Source organism: Amborella trichopoda, chromosome 9 (assembly GCF_054954075.1).
Source record: "Amborella trichopoda isolate Santa Cruz 75 chromosome 9, AtrichopodaSantaCruz75HAP2 v2.0, whole genome shotgun sequence".
Lineage (NCBI taxonomy): Eukaryota > Viridiplantae > Streptophyta > Magnoliopsida > Amborellales > Amborellaceae > Amborella > Amborella trichopoda.
This window is the reverse complement of record NC_142344.1, coordinates 10,125,719-10,148,013: the sequence shown is the minus strand read 5'-3', so window position 1 is coordinate 10,148,013 and position 22,295 is coordinate 10,125,719. Positions and strand designations below refer to the sequence as shown.

The 22,295-nt window shown below is 34.6% G+C and overlaps 1 protein-coding gene across 3 annotated transcripts; it reads right to left on the bottom strand.

Annotated features, from left to right (window-relative positions):
* Positions 1-588: 588 nt before the first annotated feature.
* Positions 589-12,873, bottom strand: LOC18424248 (junctophilin-like protein). Of its 3 annotated transcripts, none has more exons than XM_088845740.1 (7): positions 12,608-12,873; positions 12,467-12,498; positions 4,784-4,881; positions 4,585-4,667; positions 1,509-1,586; positions 1,325-1,427; positions 589-1,112 (listed from the first exon to the last, which is right to left on the bottom strand). In XM_088845740.1, the coding sequence occupies exons 1-7, from the start codon at positions 12,689-12,691 to the stop codon at positions 1,042-1,044; spliced, it is 549 nt and encodes a 182-aa protein (XP_088701866.1). In that variant the 5' UTR covers positions 12,692-12,873; the 3' UTR covers positions 589-1,041. The 3 variants fall into 3 exon arrangements, with proteins under 3 accessions (XP_088701866.1, XP_006828901.1, XP_088701867.1); XM_006828838.4 differs by having other exon boundaries at positions 1,329-1,427; XM_088845741.1 differs by having other exon boundaries at positions 1,340-1,427.
* Positions 12,874-22,295: the final 9,422 nt, after the last annotated feature.

Sequence of the window (22,295 nt, the reverse complement as noted above, 5' to 3'; positions counted from 1 at the left end):
TTTTACTGCAATATTTGTTAGGAAACCCAAGGTGGCTTTTGGGCTACCTGAAATATTTTGGGGTTTTAAGCCTAAAACCACCCTTTGCCCTAAGCAAACTAACTTCAGTTGCATTTGTGCTTGAGGTCATTTCCCTTGTCTTTTAGTAGAGTTCTTTATTTTTTCCTAAACCACATGATTATGCCAACTAATATAATATTGGAAATAAGCTGAGTCCCACGAATCTTTACAGGTGTCAAAATCTGAGTTGAAGTCATTTTTTAGATCTAGAGCTACAATGTCATTTTGGATATGTATGAAAAAAAAACTGGCAAGTTGAATGATAGTTCTAGTTACTTGGGAGTTAAGAAATTAAAAAGCTTGTTAATGTTGGCAAAAGAAGTGAAAAATTTGGAAAAGGTTAACAGAAACTCTGGCAAAAAAACGAGTCAGTATATATACCAAAGGGATCACTAGAAATAAAATAAGAAGAGTAATTTCAGGTTAGAAATGAGAGAGAGTGAGAGCTCTCGTACGACGGAAGGATGGAGGTGAATCTACAAAGGATACAAATTCCAAAAGAGACACATGGGACTCATCAAGAAACTATTTCACCAGAATAGCAGAGCTTTCGCAAGAACATAAGTCATACATCATCAAAGAAATCATTATAGAAACATCCGAGCAAAAGAAATGCACAGATGCAATGAATGACAAATACATTCCTCAAGCAAAAATCTTCTGAATACATACCCAAATAGTGGAACTAAATTTTGGGTACTTTCTTTTGGTCTTGGGCTACAAGCAAAAGACACCCATTATATCATCTCATGTCATGCCCTTCCATCCACATCAAATCCAGCACCAGTCCATCCAGGACCAGAAGGGCCCCTTCCTTTCTGCAAAATCAAGTTGCCCTTACCTCTTCCCAAATTCACATTCCGCATCTTTTTCCCTCTAACTTCTCCCTCAGCGGTTTGGGATTGATGCAGATTATTAGGACCAGATGCATCACCATCCTTACCATCAGCATCCACAGTATCAGGGCCTCGAGCCAGTGATTCAGTTGTTTTCTGATTTGGAGCTGCATTTGAAGCAACGATGTTGCTCTGAGCTTGTATTAACTTTGCATCCTAACCACATCAAGAGTCCATAAGAAAAATTATAAAAAATAAGAAAAAAAAAAACAAAAACCAATTCAAACAAGAGCATGTAATAAAATTCAAAACTCCATATCTAGTAATTTTCTATTTTGTAAACCTACATATTCACAAGAGAACGGGGAAAAAAATGTGTCCATAGAGAAGAAAGAGAAGATGATGATGATTTAATAAAAGAGTCTCACTAACAGATAGATCACATTGAGAAACTCTGCTTGGGTTTAATGCCTCTAGTCGTCTTTTCAGCTCCTCTAGCCTTGTGAATTGGGAGGATGTGCTCTCTTGAACCTTCAAGAGCCATAAGAAAATTCAGATATATTCTTAAGTAGCTCCACATTGATCATAAATTAAATTCAAGCAGGCATGTACCAGATGGTTAAGGTCATCACATAGCTTCTGCTTGTTTGCTTCCTCGTCCTTTAATGCCTTCAAAGCAGCTTCCCACTCCTGAAATGCATTAGTTCGTCATCAACAATCTATAGACGCCTGAGGAAATTCTTGCAAAGTAAGCATATTATTGATGTAGAAGTAGTTAACGCATGAAATGCATTTAGTTCGTCTTCAACACTCATACAGACAACAGGATGAAGGGCCATACCATCAGTAAGACCAAAAGTCACCACATCTAAAATTTATGATCTCTAAATACAGAATGAACCAGTGGCAGAAGTACCATGTAATTTATAATTTCAAAATTGTGTGTTTTTCCCATTTGACACTTTTCCAGTCTCCCACCAAGAGTGTCACACTACAAATATTTCTAACCCCCAACACCCAAGTTCAGCACATTCCCAACCAACCAGCATATCCATCTCAAACCTTAGCATCTTAAACATAATTCGTCACTGCAATCTCCCTCTATTATCACATCACAAGCTGCCAAATATATTCAAAGATGCGAATATGACATCCCAAACAGGTCCAAAAGGATTGAGAACCCCCTTTCCACTAACTAGATATGTCCTCTTCATACACACCAACTACACTGCACCACCCCACAAAAAAATGACAAAATATAACCCCCACCTTAAAGAGATTTTAACAGAGAGCATGGAAAATTTAAGTTCAAGCCCATGAGTTCATTCCCAGTTCAAAATGAGTTTCTTTGCTCCTTTGAACTGTCTTGGTAGCTGATTAATAATCTCATCAGCTTAAGGTGGTCATCTTATTGCATTAATTCTAATTCGGGATGAAAATGTTTACAAATTTCCAGCCCTTTAGAAGCTGATAGGCATATGTCAACCCACACAAGTTCATGGACCTTGTGGTCCCAAAATATAGGTGAAACCTTGCAAAATTTTCTAAACTGTAATATGTAAAAAGGGTAGATAAAATTTAGGGTTTTCAAACATCAGGCTTGGATTTTTTGGGATTTTTGAGACAAGACAGTTGTGTCCCCCTCACATTGCCTTTTGTCATTTCTTATTTTCTATTTATTAACAACTAAAAATGGTTTGTCATTTCTTATTTTCTATTTATTAACAACTAAAAATGGCACATGTAATGCAAAAATGCTCCTGCTGAGAGATTTGATGAAAAATTAATTTCTAAATATTTAATTAAAGGGATAATATATTATAAGACCATTTAAATCTGACATTTTGGGTGCACCACAAAGTTCAAAAAAAATTTATTTTAACTTCGAGCCTAGTTTAAGAAATAAACCCAAGCCACCAAATTTCAAATCCAACAGCTGAAACTGAATTTTCGTTTTAACTTTGAGCTTGGTTTAAGAAATACCCCAAGCCACCAAATTTCAAATCCAACAGCTGAAATTGATTCTGACTTCCTTGTAACAAAACCAATATTGAAGAACTTGGCTGGTTCCACCCAAATCCGGCCAAGTTGCCTACTCGGGCACATGGGAAAGCGTTAAAAAACAAAGGCGGCAGATTTTTGCCCCCTTTTTCCATCTCTCTCTCTCTCTCTCTCTTTCTCGCTCTCTCTCTTTCTCTCGATCTCTCGATCAGTTCATCTCTCTCTCGTTTGGCAATGCCTTGTCTCTTCCCCAATATATTTCCCCATATTGCTATTTCTCTAATGTTTTAGGATTTTTGTTTTGGGAAAGGTTTCTATGCTTCCCCTACAGCATAGAAGTTCTATCCTCCCCTTACCATTCAGCCGTCCAATTTTGATCAAGAGAGTCACTCACCGTTTGATCTTAGATCCAACGTCTCAAAGTATTTTATTTTTAGTTGTTTTTATAAAAATTGCAAGAATATGAAATTTCGTACGTGCCATCTTCTCATTGGGGCGCACCCATAAAAAATATTTGAAATAAGTTTTTGATAAAATATAATGACCAAAATACCCCTTGAAATTTTCAAGGGTGTTTTGGTCATTTTATTTTATTGAAAATGTTTTTTTCATATTTTTCGCTAGTGAGAGTTTAATAGAGGAATGGACATCCAAAATTTGGTGTCAAAATAGTTTATAGAAAAAAAAATTAAAAATAAAATAGTGTAGAGATGTGACATTGTGATTGGGGCAATCTTAGCCCTCCATTCAGAATGGAGGGTTGGTAAGGGAGAGGATAGAACTTCTATGTTGTAGAGGAAGCATAGAAAGCTTGCCCTTTTGTTTTTTATTTTTTTAGGCATTTGCATGCCAGTACAGAACTCGCACAAGTGGACTCACCCAAGTTACTCAGCTTGGACAACGGCAAGTCCTAAGCCCGTGCCAGGTATTCAAACCTTAACCAAGAGTAAACAGTCCTTAAATTGCAAAGCAATTATTTTTATTTCATTTGTTTTTCAATTTATAAGATATTATTTTAATATTTAATTTTCTATTTAACCTTAGTTAGATTCTTTTTTTCTTTTTTGATAAGTTAAATACAATTGTAGAAATTCTTATTTTTATGATTCTTATTTTTTAATAAGAATAATTAGAGCATGTAAAGGTCCTTTCTAAATATTTAGGTAAATTTTTGCTTTATGCTTGCTTCAATTGCTTCTCAATAGGAGATTAATCTTTTAAATCAAGATTAGGCTAAAACTCAAAAGAAATTTCTAACGAGAGACAAATATGCGTTTTTTTTGGGCATAGTTATCATTGGATTTATATTAAAATCAAAGAGATTTTCCAGCAAAGCAGTTTCAGGGATGAGAGTTTAGAGAGAGAAAAAAAGCAGACAGCTTTTAGGAAATTGGAAGGGACAAATAAGAGTGTTCATAAATTTAAGAGAGCCCCATAGTTATATATATATATATATATATAACCTCTAGAAGAAATCATTTCTTTCATCCTCTTTTTTTTTTCTTTTTTTTGTTATAGGTAAGAATGCATAATAACAAGTTCAATTAAGAGGAAACTGAGTCATTAATAGACTCTTAGACATGTCCATGAGGTAGATGAACTTAGAGTTTCATAGTCAAGATCTACTTCCTAGTAGAATGTTAAAAATCTGGAATATATACTCAAAAAGTAAACTAACTAGACAAACCTTTCTTGCTTGATCTTCTTTCTGCTTAGCGACATGTATTCTCTCTGCTGATAGCTCTATCTTTTTCCTCAAGTGCTCAAGAGCTACAGATTCGTCAAACAAACAATTAGCAAACCATTGCCAAGTCTACTTAACCAGATCAGAAATCAAACTTTTTTCTGGAGGAAATTGCAAAAATCCAAGTACCCAAAAGCTATACCTGCCTTTTTAGGTCCAGCTGTGAGCTTCAACTCCAGTGTGAGATTTGCTAGCTCCCGTTCCACATCACGAATCTTAGAATAGTTCTCTTCAATGTACCTGAGAAACTTATGATTATTTCCTTCAGAAATATGCTAGTATGGGCTATCCATGTTTCTCTAAAGAGCAGTAAGAAGCATTTAGAACCATAAATTAAACTGAATGAAAAGACTCATAACTATGTTAAATATATCTCTTGCATGTTCATGGATCAAATTAACCACACAAGCTACTTAGCAAAGTAAAACAATCACATCAATATCCAATCATGCACGTCAACCCAGCGAAACAATTGCTTAAGCCATTTCATCATCATCAGATCATCCCAGTTTGTCATCCCCCCTCTCAAAGTATTAAGTATTCCAGTTAATATCCCCTAGGGTCAGTCCAGGCAATCATACATAGTTATTATATTATACTTCCTAGTTCCTTCATCACGGTCTCCCTCTAGCTTGCATGCCATTTTGACGTCTAATAATCGACTTTATGTTCACTATGGGGTGGATAAATAACTTGTTTTTCCTGTTGCAAAGAATCCCACGCATCCCTTATTAAAGAAAAAAATTCACATATTTGTGCATTAATGATCAGTAGTCAAAATCAATTTGTGAATTTCAAAACTGCTACGGTCACCAACTTGCAGGAACTAGTTATTTTTTGATCTAGGTGTTATTTATGCCTGAGAGGCAGAGCATCACATTAGATAAAGAACAGCCTTCTGCCATTGCATTGGACATAGATCAGTTCTGATTCCTTGAAAGAAGCACATTATTATAGGCATGGGTTATCTTCGTCCTCCCTAAGTCTTAATTGCACAAGGTGTCAAACAGATACCTGATGGGAAATTAATAAGTCCACGTGTCTGTGTTAAGCAACTATATCGAATTATGTGATTAAGAACAGTCAAATTAATAGTTCTGACTCCTGACTGGCTTTGTAAACTGAATCACCATTAGGAATCTGCATCTGAAATATTTGACCAAGTGATAATCAGATTTAAAGTCCTCCAACCAGGCATAGTTCAATGATTCAATCAAGGATGCAAATAATCTTCTAATGAGGGCTGAACACTATGCCCTAAATGAGTATTCACTACCTTAGTGACGCACAAGATATGAGTTCATGAATATGGTTCCAGCAGGAAACTATCATAGGCCTATCTGAGTGAGTAAACTCCCACATTATCTAGGAAATACACCTCTAGAAAACAAACAAGTATGGCAATCAACTGCAATCCGGTCCCCTATGTGCCACAAATGCAGTGATAAATCAATCAACCACTGCCAGATCCTGTGAAAGCTATCTCTCAAGCAAATCCCTAAGGGTAGTTTGTCCATGTACTACTTTTTCAGTTAGCAAAATAAAGAAGGGTACTTCAGATAGTGAAGCTACACAAATGCCTCCTCATGTAAATCACCCTTATGAAAAGCACTCTTAATGTCCGCTTGTGATAGAGCTAACCCTCGAAAGAGAAGTAATAGTAAAATTATCTCAAGCTTAGCAACTGGAACAAATGTCACCTCAAAGACCATGAAATAGGCCTAAGTATGTAGAAGTATGAGAATAGGGTGCCAGTTACCAAAGTTCTCACCTTATTCATCCACTTACAGAGAGGGGGTTTACCAACTACAAGTGAAATAACATCCTAGTTCCAATTTTGTTTGACTGCTATAACTCCCTTTTTATTTGGCTTTTCACCCTAATCACATCATGTGACTTATTTGTAAGAAGATCACTCGTGACAGAAGAAAAGCCAGAAGAGCATAATGACAAGCAAATAAGACCAAAGCTCAAATAAGGAGCAGCCAAACACCGTACAGGTAATGGAGAAAACTAAAATAGAAAACAAAAAGACTATTAACTGATGAGGTTTAGAAACTTCATATTCAGTTTCTTATGCAGTAGACAATGACTTAACAAATCTTTCAACAATGACCTGTTGAGCAAAGATCTATTTAAGAACTTGAACATTCTACTCAACCAATTACGGTGTTTTGCTGGTATTGTCAGAAAATGAAGGAAATGAAAGTTTCACTAATAATAGGTGATTATTCAGTAAGTGAAGTGTGAAGGAATAGCTTTAAGAAGACTAACAAGAAAGTAGTGAACAACATTTACTTCTAATATCTCAACAATGATTTCCCTGTTAATTAGCATATACCAGAAGAACACATATTTAGAGTAATGCAGACAACTACAAGCACTCACAAGAACAGATTGGCGGAACACAATCAGAACTCCAAAGACATTTGGAATTATAGATGCATTTGTAAGATATCAGTTAGAGTAACACTAGAGATACAGGTAACAAGGTTGTAGTCATCAAAAGACTCTAAGTACAACTAGCTTTAGCAGAATTTAAATAGGAAAGAAGACAAAAAGGCAGAGCTTCTAGATTCCATGGAGCTTGTAGATTCCATGACATCTCTGTTTTCCCACTTGGAAATGGCATTTAGTTTAATCTTGAGCCATGTTCTTTAGTCAAGCATGCCGTGAGATTCAAATGTTCGCCACCCAAATAAAATTACAGATTTTTAATGGGTTCTTTTTTTAATCACATTATGAAATCAAGAATATTGGCAAACTTTGAAAATAATTTCATCAGATATAGCCAAGCGAGCATATAAAATTCATCCTCAAAAGTATATAAGCATATAATGATCTAACTTTTGTTCGTACCAGGTATGAACCCAAACAATCAAAGTGCACAGTATTAAACAAGAGTTACAATATATAATTTTATTATCAGAAGAATGCAAAGACAATGTTGAGAATTTAAAATTTGACAAACAAAGCCGTTGCAAGAATTTGGATGATAAAGAAAGTCACCAACTCCATCTGATAATTTTGGAATTTGGAGTTATTTCAGCAAAGGTGATGTGTTGAAGGCTCCCGCGAGTTATCTTAATGAAAAAATAACCAACTTTACAGCCTCCACTAATTAAAATTCTTGTTAAGAGAAACTAAATAAAGCATTCAATACAAAGGAAGGAATATTAAAAGGGAAAGGTTTCTATACTTCCCCTACAGCATAGAAAAGATATACTTCCCCCCCATCCAGCCATCCAATATAAATCAAGTGAGCCACTAATTGTTTGATCTAGATACGATGCTTTAGAGTATTTTATTTTTAGTTTTTTTCTAAAAATTGTATGAATATGAAATTTGGTACATGTCTTCTCAATGGGGCGCACCTAAAAAAAATATTAAAAATAAGTTTCAAGAGGTATTTTGGTCATTATATTTTATTGGGAATATTTGTTTTATATTTTTTACAAGTGCGAGTTTAAGAGAGGAGCCCAAAATTTGGTGTCAAAATATTTTGTAAAAAAAAATTAAACTCAAATAGTGTAAAGACATGACTTGTGAATGGGGCCATCTCAGCTGTCCATTCAGAATGGACGGTTGGATAAGGGGAAGCATATAAGTTTTATGTAGTAGGGGAAGCATAGAAAGCTTGCCTATATTAAAAATGTGTTCAACAACATGTCCGCTAATGAAAATATTACCTCGATATGTCGAAATAAACAATCAAAAAAGAAAAGCAATGAATCTCAGGACAAATAGATCCAAAGAATCTAAAGATAAATAGATCCAATTGATTCATAAACAAGCGAGATACAATCACCCAAAACAAATATGAATCCCCTAAACCAGGACAAGAACAAGACAGAAGATGAGAATTGCCCAATGTAATTGGAAGCACCAAAATTTAATAGCCAAAGTATTATAAAAAAATGGCGAGTAAAATCTACCGCAGAACTGCACAAGAAAGGAACTTGATGCATCCATTTCAGTAGACAACATAAGAAGCCACCTTATCATGGTAAATAAAGGAATATCATATGGCAGATCCACAAGTTTTCAGAACATCATTTAAGATACTGGACAATGGACATAGACACGAGAGTTTGCGTACAACTTGTACACTTTGTACATGGATTGCTCCAAAAAAATAGGTGACATGCACGCGCCCACAAACACAGAGTGATTAAATACGAATAAATTCATAAAAGTTAGATATGCGTGTTTAATGTATGGATGCATTTTCCAGCCACTAGAGGAAATCCATATCATGGATAGATGTGTCTAAATCATGGATATACAATTTAGGCATGTGTCCAGATCTGAAAACATATCAATTCTTGACACATTGAGCTTAAGTGTATGACATGAAAAAATTCAAGACACACCAGATGACACTTCCCAGAAAGTGTAGACTGGCATGTCTGAGGTTTCACCATGTGCTAGTGTATGTTTCAGTGTGCAACATGCCGAAAATGGCCCATACATATTATTATTACACAATTAACAATCCAATCCTGAGCAACAACTGTTAAAGGTATGTATCTGCTAATTTAATAGAGCAAATCAACTTTCTGCTTCATTACATCGAACTGCACATATATGCTGCTAAGTCTCTTGCACTTAATTACTCCTATTTTATGACCCTAAAAGTGTTGGGCTCTAACATGAGTGCAATGCATCACAGCTTGAACAATGTTTTGGTTAAGTTGTTACTGTCAGACAAATGAGGCCAATATTGTCTACTTAGAAATCAAATCAGCAATGCTGTCCTTCAAAACTGGGAAAGTAGCATGGTTGAAGATAGAAGCCTTGATATCCTCATAATCAAGGAAGAATTCACAAGAATAGATACCAAATACCCTATGTTGCAAGATTAGATATAAACTCTTGCATCAATAGTAGAAGTCAAATTCATTAACAGTGTTATCTATTGTTAGCCACATCCATGAGTGTTAAATGAGGAGTGGAGTATATGCCATTAAGGGTCCTTACATCTTGAAAATCTAGCTGTAGAAAATGAATTTGGCATTGCTTGTTTGACGATAAACAGTGCAGATGATTCCAAGCCAACTCCCACCCTCCACCCCACACCCCCCACCACGAGTGTTAATGAGGAGTGGAGTATGTGCCATTAAGGGTCCTTACATCTTGAAAATCTAGCTTTAGAAAATGAATTTGGCATTGCTTGTTTGACGATAAACAGTGAAGATGATTCCAAGCCAACTCCCACCCCACACCCCGCACCTCCCTCTCTCTCTCTCTCTCTCTCTCTCTCTCTCTCTCTCTCTCTCTCTCCCTCCCTCCCTCCCTCCCTCCCTCCCTCCCTCCCTCCCTCCCTCTCAAGACGTACAATGTTTATGGGATTGGGTAAGTAATGATCCCCTACCCCCTTTCTTGTAGTAAACAATGTTAAACAAATCTTGGAATTCAACTAAACAATATTGGATATGCTGCTGGTGCACCAAATTATCAACTTAATATTTGGTAGTTTTAAGTTCAGAATTGACCAGTTCAACTCCAGTAAAATCAATACCCTAATTATGATAGTTTTTCAAAAGTGAAATTTTGGCAATACATGTGAAGGTTTGGTATTATGGTTTTTTCATCTATAGATTTTTTTCCCCTTCTGTGTTTGTAGAAAATTTTTGGTGAAAACACATGTTTTCTCTTTCACTTTTATACTAAGTCACATATGAGCGTATCTTTAATTGAAATGCCTTTGAAAACTCATTTTTCCAAGGCACTAATGCCAAACATGCATCTCAGGGAAATGTGATCTCCCAATCGAAGTAGGGGGCAATAGTTATTCATAAGTTGGTCCAGGAGTTGTCAAGAGACTATGGGAGGTCCCCTTAAGCAGGATGTCAAACTATCAGCACACAGAATAGAACCACAAGAACCTACCACTTACTGTAAACTGGTTGAGCGACTCCTATCCTAAAATTAATTTCCCATACACGGAAAAAGTTTCCCAGCAATACCAATCTGTCTGTTTTTAGTACACAATTCCACATTCCCATCATTTACTTCTATCATAATTCATACAAAAAAAAAAGAAAAACACAGACTTGTAACTTAAGGGTATGTTTGGGTGTAGTGTACAACTCGGCATGCTAAACTGCTCTGCTCCACATAAGGGTAAAACATATTTTCTGTAGTTTTGCCTTTATACCTAAAAGTAGTGACTACCATATAAGCAGGGCCAATATGTTCTAGATATCTGCGCAAAACCAGAAATCCAAATGTGTGGGCCTATCATATAAAGCCCCATTTTCGCGAGTTATACACAATCCAAACATGTCTTAACCATCACTACCAATAATTCGTAAGACCTATTCCATCTATGCATACAAAGTTAATTTGCACATAACGAACTTTTATTTTTTAAAAGTAATATACTATTCATTTATTTTTTCTTTTTTTAAATGTCTGCTGTTGAATTATAAAATGTACCACTACCCCAAGGAACTTTGACTTGCGATAATTTGAAAATGATCAAATAAATTTATCGTGATATTAATAACTTAAATTATAGCTAATATCAAGAATGGTCTCAATATGTTGCAGTGTAAGACGTGTAAGGCATGGGCACCATGACAAAACAAATAGTCAAAAGTCACAACAGCACCAATATTAGTGACATACAGATTTGTTCATGTAGTTGATTTGTCTTCTATAAATGGATTTACCTTTGCCATTTGTAGACATATTAAAAAACACAAAACTAGCCTGACTAAATGCTGCACCAAGACCGCAACATTAATTCTTCTAAACCCTTTTTTTTATAAATCACCGCAATGCAGAAACCAGATTACCAAGGACCTCAAACTTCACAGTTTACACAAACTGACAAACCTTAACAATTCTCAAATGGACCTCTCTAAGAATGCTTGGGCTGAGGCACACTCCAGACATGCATGTGTGAGAGCCCTAATTTGGAAACAGACAATTGAGAAAGACAATTTGCAGTTTGATACTCACTTTAGGGGGTACTAAAATAAACGCACAAAACCCACTAAGAGTGTTTGAGCAAATTGGCACTTGCTAGGTTTGAGATTTTGTCTACAAGCATTATATTGCATCTTGATTGTAAGGAGATGAGAAGAAAAGCAGCTAAAATACCCTGTAGTAGTTGCAATACCATATATAGAATGTAAGGATAAAATATGGAGAAACAGTTGAAATTGATGTTCGCAACTTTGCATTGAACTAGAGCCTAAACCCAAATTCAGTATATATACATGAGCAAAATATGTACTGAATGAAACATGACTCTAGAGTCTAGATCGAATGCTTTTACCTAAAGTAACAAAATATAGCAATAGGCTGACTATTAACAAAACTACATATGTTTTTACTTACAAAGACAAAGGTAAACATAGAAATCAGAATAAAATAATGTGAAGGTGGCTCAAATTTTGCGTGTGCCTATCACAAATATTGTTTTCTACAAAGATTAATCTCCTTGGTACTTACACTTATGAACAAACACAAAAAAGGTCAATAACAAGCCTCCAAATTCATCAATGCTAGTAATAAAGAAATTGCCCTCATAGAACAGTGAGTTGGATCCGCACGTACTCTAATCATTCTTGGTTTCATATATAGGTTACATTACTGTGACGTTCTAGTGTAAACGTTGATAAATTACACATTTCAGAGCTGTCACATGTGAAATTAACACAAATGAAATCTAAACAAACAAAACAAAATTTGAACTTCATGCATAAATCACTGCAAAACCGGACAAGAATACAGAGAAAACAATCCATTACGGAACTAAGAAGCAAATTCCAGACTCAGAACGTGATACATTTGCATAATTTATCATACATACTTTCTCAATTGAAGTTGCTCCTCTGCAATAATCTGTAATCACACAAAAACACAGAAAGAGGGAGAATGTTGATTCACGAGCATCTGAGGAAGAAGAAATTAAAACAAGAAACTGAGAGATAGAAAGGGTGGGTGGACATACCTTTTCAGTGTAAGCGATAACAGGAGCCTCTCTTGCAAGACCATCAGGGCCGATCTCTGGAACTAGAGAAGGATGTGTCGCCATTGCTATGAATCCTTAAGAGACCTGATTATGCAATGCCATGGGAGAGAGAGACATTAAGAGGAGAGAGTATAAAAGAGAGGGAATAGGGAGATCCATGGCCCTCTATTTACAGGTTTTCGAGCCGTCACGTTGGGATCCTGGCCTGCAGCGTTTCCCACCGCTAAAATATGATTTCGACAGTCAAAAGACCTCAAAAATATGGCTGTGGTGGTTAGATAAATCAAATTATCAATAAATTCTTACTTTAGAAACTCCCATTTCGTCGAGTAGCTCCTTTGAGGGATGGTGAGTCTAGTTTTTAGTTTTATTTCATGTGGGCACCTCCTCAAATATTCCTAATTAAAGTAACCGCATTTTGGACGAATAAGGTATTTTAATAATTTTATTTACCCTTGATAAATAAAATACCCTTGTCTTTTGGCCAGGGAAACTTTGGTAGGTCAAGTTACTAAAATGGGCTATGCTTGATGAAGATTCTTAATTTGTTCTTGATGAAGAGTCTTAATTTTGAACAAAGACAATTTAACTATGTAAAAATAAGTAATAGAGGCATTTTTAATATATTTTTGAGAGAGTGCCCCAGTAAAATAAACATTAAAACGTAAATATTTTAATTTGTAAAAAGTGTTTTTTAAAGTATCAAACTTTTATTATTGAAAAAGCACATCACAAAAACCTATTGGAAAAGGTTGTTGTGAAGCTAAAAAAATCTTTAAATTGATCATCTCAACCTTAAGATGTATAGATATGGAAAAAATTAAATAAATATATAATAGAGGTTTTTATGTCCTGAAAATATTAGCATTTTGTAACATATTATCTAAACTTATCCAGTTTTTTAAAAAAATCATCGTATATAGATCTGCTCGATATGCATCATTTTTTTAGCTTTAAATTTTATTATTAGAAATGACAATAGATTTTCGTGCCATTGCAAGTTTTTCTAGTACAAAAACTGCATCTTTCAATATAATTTTGAGATGTTCGTGTAATGAATAATATAAAGTTGACCCCTTATACAAACCTTACCCATCTAATATGAATTGAGATGTCTTGAATTGTGACCCTTTAATGCTGTTTTTTAATTAATTATATATCTATAAAATCCCAAAATACCATGGTTCTCAGTATGAAAATTGAGCAAATAGGTATGTTGGAAATTTTGACCCGAATTGAATGGCCCAAAGTACATAACATAAATACCATAAATGCCCCTTCTTGTTTCAAGCTATAAATTCGGAATGTGCCTTTGTTAATGAAAATATGGTTTGAAACTCAAAATCAATAGCGGGCATTATTGTAATTTTCTTAACTTGTATCATAGGTCAAAGTTTATCTGCTTCTCATGATTTGAAACCTAGAATTAAAACAACCATTTTGATAAATTAGTTGATTTAACTACCTCAATGTATCCTTAAGCAGTTTCACCATTTTAATGATATTTCACCTTTTTTATTTGGGTAATTATCGCTAATATACCTATATTTTAATAAAATCGAAAAAAAAACCTCCAACTTTTCAAAACCTCGCCTACACGTTTTTTCTCAATTATTGATTTTTTTTGGACGAAAATATCCTTTACGGTAGTGTTTTTACTATAAAGAACATTACGGTAATTTAAATATTGTAATGTACATTACGGTAATCTAAATACCGTAATGTACATTATGGTAATTTAAATACCGTAATGTGTAGAAAAGTCCATACGATAATTTATATACTGTAATATTTCACTCACCTAGATAGAAAAACACATAGGCCTCATCCATGAAAATTACAATAGGAAGACTCGCTTCATCTTCAAAACCGGGGGCTTCGCAATCTCTCTCTCCCTCCTCCATAAATCTAACAAAACGCATCTCTTCAAATCACAGTCTCTCTCTAAACATCTGTCTCCCTCTTGCCCCCCTTTCTCTTATCTCAATTACTCATCAGTTGCAGATAATCCATCTTTCTCTCACTAGTTGCATACAAAAAATATTTATCTTACAACTGATTCAAAATGCCCAACGCAATCATCGCACTCTCCTCTGCTCCTCCCTTCTCTCTCTCCCAACCAATGCTCCACTCTCTTCCCCCTCACACCTCTGTAACTCAACAAAACCCTGCGATTGACCATTTTCAGAATGCCACCCAAAAATGGCAAATTCAATATGTTTATTAGAGAGAGAGAGAGAGAGAGAGCGATCTCATATTAAAATCCCTTGGATTTCACATGGAGAAAAACCTCTGTGGAGGGGAAATCTCATCATCTAAAAAAATCATTGAGAAACCAGTTACAGTGCTTAGCGCATGAGGAGATGGGTAGGCTTGATATTAGCTTCGGTTTGAAGCTTTTCAACCAATTACGGTAATAAGAATGGTGTGAAGAGTGTATTTATATATTACGGTGTATCCTAATGTCCTTTACGGTATTTAAATTATCGTATTAAATATCCTAAGAATTACGGCATATAAATTACCGTATAAACTTTTTTATATATTACGGTATTTAAATTATTGTAATATACATTACGGTATTTAAATTACCGTAATGTTATTTACGGTAAAAAGACTACCGTGAAGGGTATATTCATCAAAAAAAAAAAAAAAAATTAAGAAAAAGGGTGTAAGCGAGGTTTGGAAAAGTTGGGTATTTTTTTTCTAATTTTATTAAAACATAGGTATATTAACGATAATTACCTTTTTATTTCCATTGATTCAATTATTTTTTGGAAATCTAGCTTGAGAATATTCACCCTATATTTTCTATAAATGTTGAAATATGCCACCCTATATTTTTTTTAAAATGTTGAAATAGGTCATGAAACCTATTTTAAATTAAGTACATTATACACAAGTGGTGTATGGCATATGGTACAACATACACTCTCATTCTTAATGTTAATTATTGAGTTTAATGTATCGGATAAATATCCCATTTAAGAATTGTGAGAAGAAGATCTCCTCAATTTTTTTTGTATTAGGTGCATATACCTTTTGTCCATCTTTCTCTTTTTTTTTCCAATTTTACCCTCATTTTGGAGATTGGAAATCCAAAGTTACTAGTCATCTTTTTTAAAAAAAAGGTATTTCTCGAATTCTTTTACTGAAAATCCAAAGTCACTCTTGACTTCAGATTTTGAATATCCGAAGTTGTATTGTAATTTAGTGACTTCAAATTTTGAATATCCGAAGTTGAATGAAACTCTCAATTGCAAAGCAACTTCGGATATTAAAAATCTGAAGTCAAGAGTGACCTAAGATTTCAATTTCGAAAGTGATTTCGGCCTTTTCCTAAAAATGTCTTAAAGAAAAAAAGACAACAGATATCAAAATCCAAAATTATTCGTGACTTCGTGTTTACAACCAAAATCTGGGAGAATTTCGAATGCAACTCTTTCTGATTCATGCTTTCAACTAAGCTACTAAATTTTAGTAGAACTATTATGGTTTAAAAACAAATCCAATTTAGAAAACCAGCTTTATTGAAGAATGGTCGGCAATGCCAGCTTGAAATAGCGCAAAATCAAAATAAAGAAACTAAAAAATAGGAAGGAAAGTGAATAATGTAAAGGATTAAGAATTAACAAAAAGTTAAACTATAAGATAAAAGGAAAAGAAACTTACATGAAATACTCGGAGTTGGGGCCTGTATCAAGAGTACGGGTAGCTTTACGCATCATCATTTTCTATTTTTCCTCAAAAAATTGGCTTGAATTGGTACTAGGTAATGTTTTCCTAGGTTTTTGAATTTAGGTTTTAAAACATACGAAGAATTTGGTTTATAGGGAATTAGGGTTTCAAAACCTATTTTTTGTCTAGCCTAAGGAGATTTATTGTAATATCCGAGGATTTTCTTAGGATTTTTTATGTTTTTGTTGTCTAATTCCTAGGGATTTGCCTAAGATTTTTTAGGGATTTTCTATGATTTTAGGATACGAAGTATGGGAGACTAGCGTATTGGGTACTACCCTAATTGAGATTAGGATTCCTATATTTAAATTTAGAATCCGAAGTCCAATAGATTAGGCCTCTAATGCTTTTGATTGGGTCAAATCCATAGTCAAAATTGCTTCCATAAAGTTATAGAAAGCCAACAGAATGCCCCAAACCATGTCTTAAAATTTCTAGAAAGTTTTGGACACCCGAAGCTCTTAGTGATGTGTATCATGTTGTTGAGCCCACTGGGCCTAGTGAGGCACCCCGCATCACTGAGCTCGGCTCATCTCTAGATGAAATTAGAGACTGTCTAGTTCAATCCGGTGGCAATCTGATTCAATTCTGAGGAAATTTAAGTCATGTGATCTACAGTTTTCTGAGATTTCTGTGTTGTTTTAGATAAGACCAAACATTTTCTTGATCAAATTTAGATGATAGGCTTGAATTTGTAGATTATGGACTTTGAGTATGATGCAATATGTTTCACTAGGCTAGTGTGGTCCTCAAGGTTCAGGGTTATAGGTTTATAGGAATTCCCTTAGCCAAAATTTCAGGGTCTTGTCTACACTTCGAACATTCAATGTCAAAGTCAAGGTTAAAATTATACATGACCTTCTGAGAATAGAAGAAATTCATTAGAGACAGAGATCATGAGAAATGGTTGAAAGAGGGTGATCGGAATATAATATTCTTTCATATTATAGCCAATGATAGGAAGAGATCCAATTCTATTCAAAGTCTTAAATTTAAAGGGGTTGACTTTAATGATATGAATGAGGTAGAAAAGGCTATTATTGAACATTTTTCTTCAGCTTTCAATGCTGAAAACTTGTTCAATCTCCCCTTTGACTCGGTGCCTTTTGCCAAGTTAGTAGAGGAGTCTGCTATATAGTTGGAAAGAAGATTTGAGATGAAGGAAATAAAGGATGTTGTCTTCGGTCTGGGTAGAGATAAAGGATAGTTATCCTTTGGTATTATTTCAAACCTTATCTTCTAAAGGATGATTTGATTGCACTATTGGAGGAATTTCATGATAGAGGAAAGATCAAAGTGGCAATGAGTTCTACCTTTATTGCTCTCATTCCCAAAGAAATAATGATTGAACAAGTTAAAGATATTAGGGCCATTAGTCTGTCGAGTAGTTTGTATAAAATTATAGCAAAAGTGTTAGCAAACAGGCTACGATAGGTGTTCCACATAGTTATAGAAAGCCCTCAATCAGCATTCATCAAATATAAGCAAATTATGGATAGTATCCTTCAGGAGTCTAGATCCAAAGAACACAGACTAGGTCTCATTTGTAAGCTGGATTTCGAGAATGCCTATGATAAAGTCAATTGGCAGGTGTTATATAAGATAATGGGCAGAATAGGTTTTCGGTCAAGATGGAGACTATAGATGTTAGGTTGTCTTTCTACCATGCATTTTTAGATTTTATTTAATGGGAAAGCATGTGGTTTTTTTAATACCTCAAGAGGATTAAAGCAAGAAGACCCGTTGTTGCCTTTTATTTACATTATTATAGCTAAAAGCTTCAGTGTTAAGCTCATGTGTGTGGTGGATTGGCGACCTATATCTAGATTTCAGATTAGTACCAATGACTTATCGGTATCTCATTTGCAATACATTGATGATACATTTATCTTTGGATTTTTTTGAAATGCATGGAGCTGGCGACAAACCTTACGGTTAATCCATCAAAGACCTTTCTTATTGGAGTAGGGTGTGAGTATTAGGTGGTGGTGTGGAGAGTTTGTCTTGTAAATATTTGGGAATTCATTTAATAGATGGCCATCCTCCTCGTTCCATCTAGGAACCTATGGTTGAAAGATTCAATATGAAATAAGACTTATGGAAGTCTAAATGCCTTTCTCTAGTTGGGAGAGAGCAATGCTAATTAAATCCACCTTCTCCAATTTACTTGTTTAATATATGTCTTTGCTTCAAATGTATGGAAAGGTAGTTATATATGTCTTTGCTTCGAATGACTGGAAAGGTTGGAAAGCATCATGAGAGCATTCTTGTGGGGGAGCTTTGACAATTCCAGGAAGCTACATCTTGTTAAATGGGGTCAATGTTGTGCAACTATTACAGAAGGAGGCTTAGGTATTAGGAAACTTAAAATTACGAATGTCATGTTTTCTCACAAAATGGTGGTGGAGAGATGTCATGAAAATAACCAGTCTTTATGGTGTGTTGTCCTCAAAGAAAAATATGGTGTTAATGAGATGAATGGCCTAATCAAAAGCATAAGGAATAAATCATCTTTATCTTTTGCTTGGAAAGGGATTGATTATTGCATGTCTATTGATCTTCAACAACATCGTAAGGTAGTGGGGAATGGGGAAAATACGTTATTTTGGTACGGTAAATGGCTGAGGGGTTTTTCTTTGCGCTACCTCTTCCCTGAGGTCTTCTCAAAGGTTTGTAATCCCCTAGGCACAGTCAAAGAGAAAAAAGGGGAGAATGATTCTCATGGTGCATGGTATATTCTTTGTAGATATAGAAGGATGAACGACAAGTTTATTGATGAATTCCAAAATCTCATGTTAATGCAAAACCAATTACATTATTCTCTTTCTATGGAAGATCACAATATTTGGGATTTAACCACGTCAGGTGATTTTACTATGAAGTTTGTTGGTAGTTCCTTTGGAGGTTAACGTCAATCTTCATGGAGATTAGAGAATCTATAGTGTCTCAATCAGTTGTGTTGCACCACACTTTCAGGGAGTCCAGTATTGAGGCAGATTCTCTTGCTAAAAATAGTGTTCACCATGATTCGTTGGTGATCACTAACTTTACCTAATTGACATGTATCTCTTGGTTTTCTTCTTAGAAGTTAGTAAAATGTTAATATAAAAAAAAAAAACAAAAAAGATAGAGAGAGAGTAAAAGGTAAAATTAGAATTAAAAAAAATGACAGACAAAGTAGACATGCATATATACATACAAAAATTAAGGAAGTTTTTATAAATATAATTTTTAAATAGATATACAGACGAATTTCTCTTGTTACAAAGAACTATGATTAATTTCCAAGAATATTATACAAATATGATATTAGGGTATTCTTACTAGCATACACATCATGCTAGTATTTAGTTATGGGAAAATATCTCCATACCCCCTAGTTTTAGGTTTTATTTCATAATAGATCGAATGTTTTAAAATATATCTTAAGGCAAAAAAATTGTAGATTTTATTTCTTCTAACTCCCTGAGCTAATTTAAACATGTTTTTTTAAGCCAAACAAATCTAAAAAGACATGCCTTTTCTAAAAGCTATCCTCCCAAACTTCTATCTTTCTCTTTCTCCCCGCACCCTTTTCTCTCTCCGTCTTTCCCATCTCTCTCCCCTCTCTCCTTCCGTTCTCTCTCTCCCCTCACTCTTGCTCCTCGCTTCTCTCTCTCCATATTTCTTATCTCTCTTCTCGTTCTCTTTCCATTTCTCTCTCCATGTTTTTCATCTCTCTCCTCCCGTTCTCGCTCTTTATGTTTCCCATCTCTCTTTCCTTCCAAATATACAGTATACAGAGAGACACTCCAGTCTTTTCTACTCTCTCTCCTCCCGTTCTCTCTCTGCATGTTTCCCATCTCTCCCCTCCCCACATCCCTTTTCTCTGTCTTTCCCGTTTTTCTCCCCTCACTCTCTCTCCTTCTGTTCCCCTTTCTCTCTCTCCTCTTATTCTCTCTCCATGTTTCCCATCTCTCTCTTTCCCCTTCTCTCTCTCCTCTCATTCTCTCTCTATGTTTCCCATCTCTCTCCCCTTTTCTCTCTCCTCCTCTCAAATGCAATACACAGTATACATACAGATGCCCTAGTCTTTCTCTTTCGCTCAATGTTTCCCGTCTCTCCCCCCTCTCACTCTCCTCTCAAATACACAATATACAGAGAGACGCCCCAGTCGTTCTCTTTGGTGCAAAGAAAACCCAATTCCCACAATTCCTAGATTTGCCAACACCTCTCTCTCTCTAACCCAGTTCTCATTTGCCAATAGAGAGGGAGACTTGTGGAAAAAAACCCAATTATCATCTGAATTAAGAGAGAAAGATTTCAACACCTCTCTCCCTCTCTCTCTCTGGTGGTAATTGGTAAATATTTCACTTATCTTAAGGTATATAAGTGAAGAGATAGAAAGGATTGGGTTGGATTTCATAGAGGTGAGAAGTTATCAGGAGGAGAGAGAGAGGTGTTTTGAGAAACACGAGAGGAGATAGATAGTGAAACACAGAAAGAGAGAGAAATAGATAAGTTTCGGGTATATAAGTGAAGAGAGAGAAATGATTGAGTTTAAAAAGAGCATGTCTTTCTCATATTTATTTACGTTTAAAAATAGGTTTAAAGTAGTCATGGATTTGTAAGATATCTTTTGAAACCTTGGATTTATCAAAAAACGAAACTTAAAAGTAGGGAATATGGAGATATTTTTCCTTTAGTTATTCTTACTAACATTCATTGTCCGTGTCATAGTTTTATGGGCCATGGGGTTAAGAGTTTTTTTTTTTTTTTAGGGGGGGGGGGGGGGGGGGGTGGGGGGAATATTAAGAGTTGATAACAAAAAAACGAAAAGAAAAAACTATAAAGTGGTCAGACAAGTTATCAACCATTGTCTTTGGATAGATAGAGAATGATGTTGGGTTTGAGCATCCTATTCCTTACTCATGCCAAATACAGTCCCTACTTTATATGCTCAGTCGTTAGGATCTGACAATGTAATACCTCGTATGTATCTATACTATCTAATTAAGCCGAAGTTAAAAGGTGGACCTATGTCACAAAAATAAAAAGGATCCTATCTTTAGAGAGGATGTAGGGCATGTCACCTTCAAAATAGAGAAGTGTAGGGCATGATGTAGGGTATCTTTTGATTATTATTTTTTAAATCCTATCTTTCTTATATGGAAAACGTTTATATAGAGCCTAGGCTCTAAACAATCAAATTTGATCCTGCCAAAAATTTCACTAGAAGATTTGTTTTGATGTCCAAATATCCCCAAATTGATCATCTCAATATCAATATTCATGGACATGAGAAAAAATGGATTTCAAGTTTAGGAAATCGTGCATCTTGTAACGCATTTTTTTACAGTCAATTTTCAAGATTTTCAAGTTTTTATAGATATGCATGATTTACACTGTTTTTGAAGTTTCAAATTTTATAATTAAAGATGAAAATATATCTTAAGGCTATGACAAAGATTTTCAGTATTGAAACCACTTTTCTCAGTGCTATTTGAAAGTGAGCTTTAGTTTGATTGTTTAGAACCTCGGCTCTATACAAACCGCACCCTTTTTATATTGAGAGATATTTTAGAATAAGTTCGACAAAATCTAATCTCTAAAAACAAAAAAAAAAAGAAAAAAATTGAGAAAATATACGTACTTCTAGAGATTTTGGGAAAGAATATATTAGGTGCGGAATACATATTATTAAAAATATAGAAAAGTAAAGTAAAATATATTCTAATGCATATTAACCCATTTTTATTAAATATGCAATTTTTAAATGAAAATATTAAGTTACGACTAACATATGACCAACGGAATATATTCCACTTATAATATTATTAATACAATAAATAATAACGTGTAATATTATATTAATAATACTATATGATCTTATTATAGTATAATATTATTATATTATATTATATTATGGTATTATAATATATAATTACTA

Coding starts and splice junctions, on each gene's coding strand:
- LOC18424248 (XM_006828838.4), bottom strand. CDS start 12,691: ATGGCGACACATCCTTCTCTAGTTCCAGAGATCGGCCCTGATGGTCTT. Junction 4,882..12,466: donor GAGCAACTTCAATTGAGAAA/GTATGTATGATA, acceptor TAAGTTTCTCAG/GTACATTGAAGAGAACTATT. Junction 4,668..4,783: donor AGCTGGACCTAAAAAGGCAG/GTATAGCTTTTG, acceptor ACGAATCTGTAG/CTCTTGAGCACTTGAGGAAA.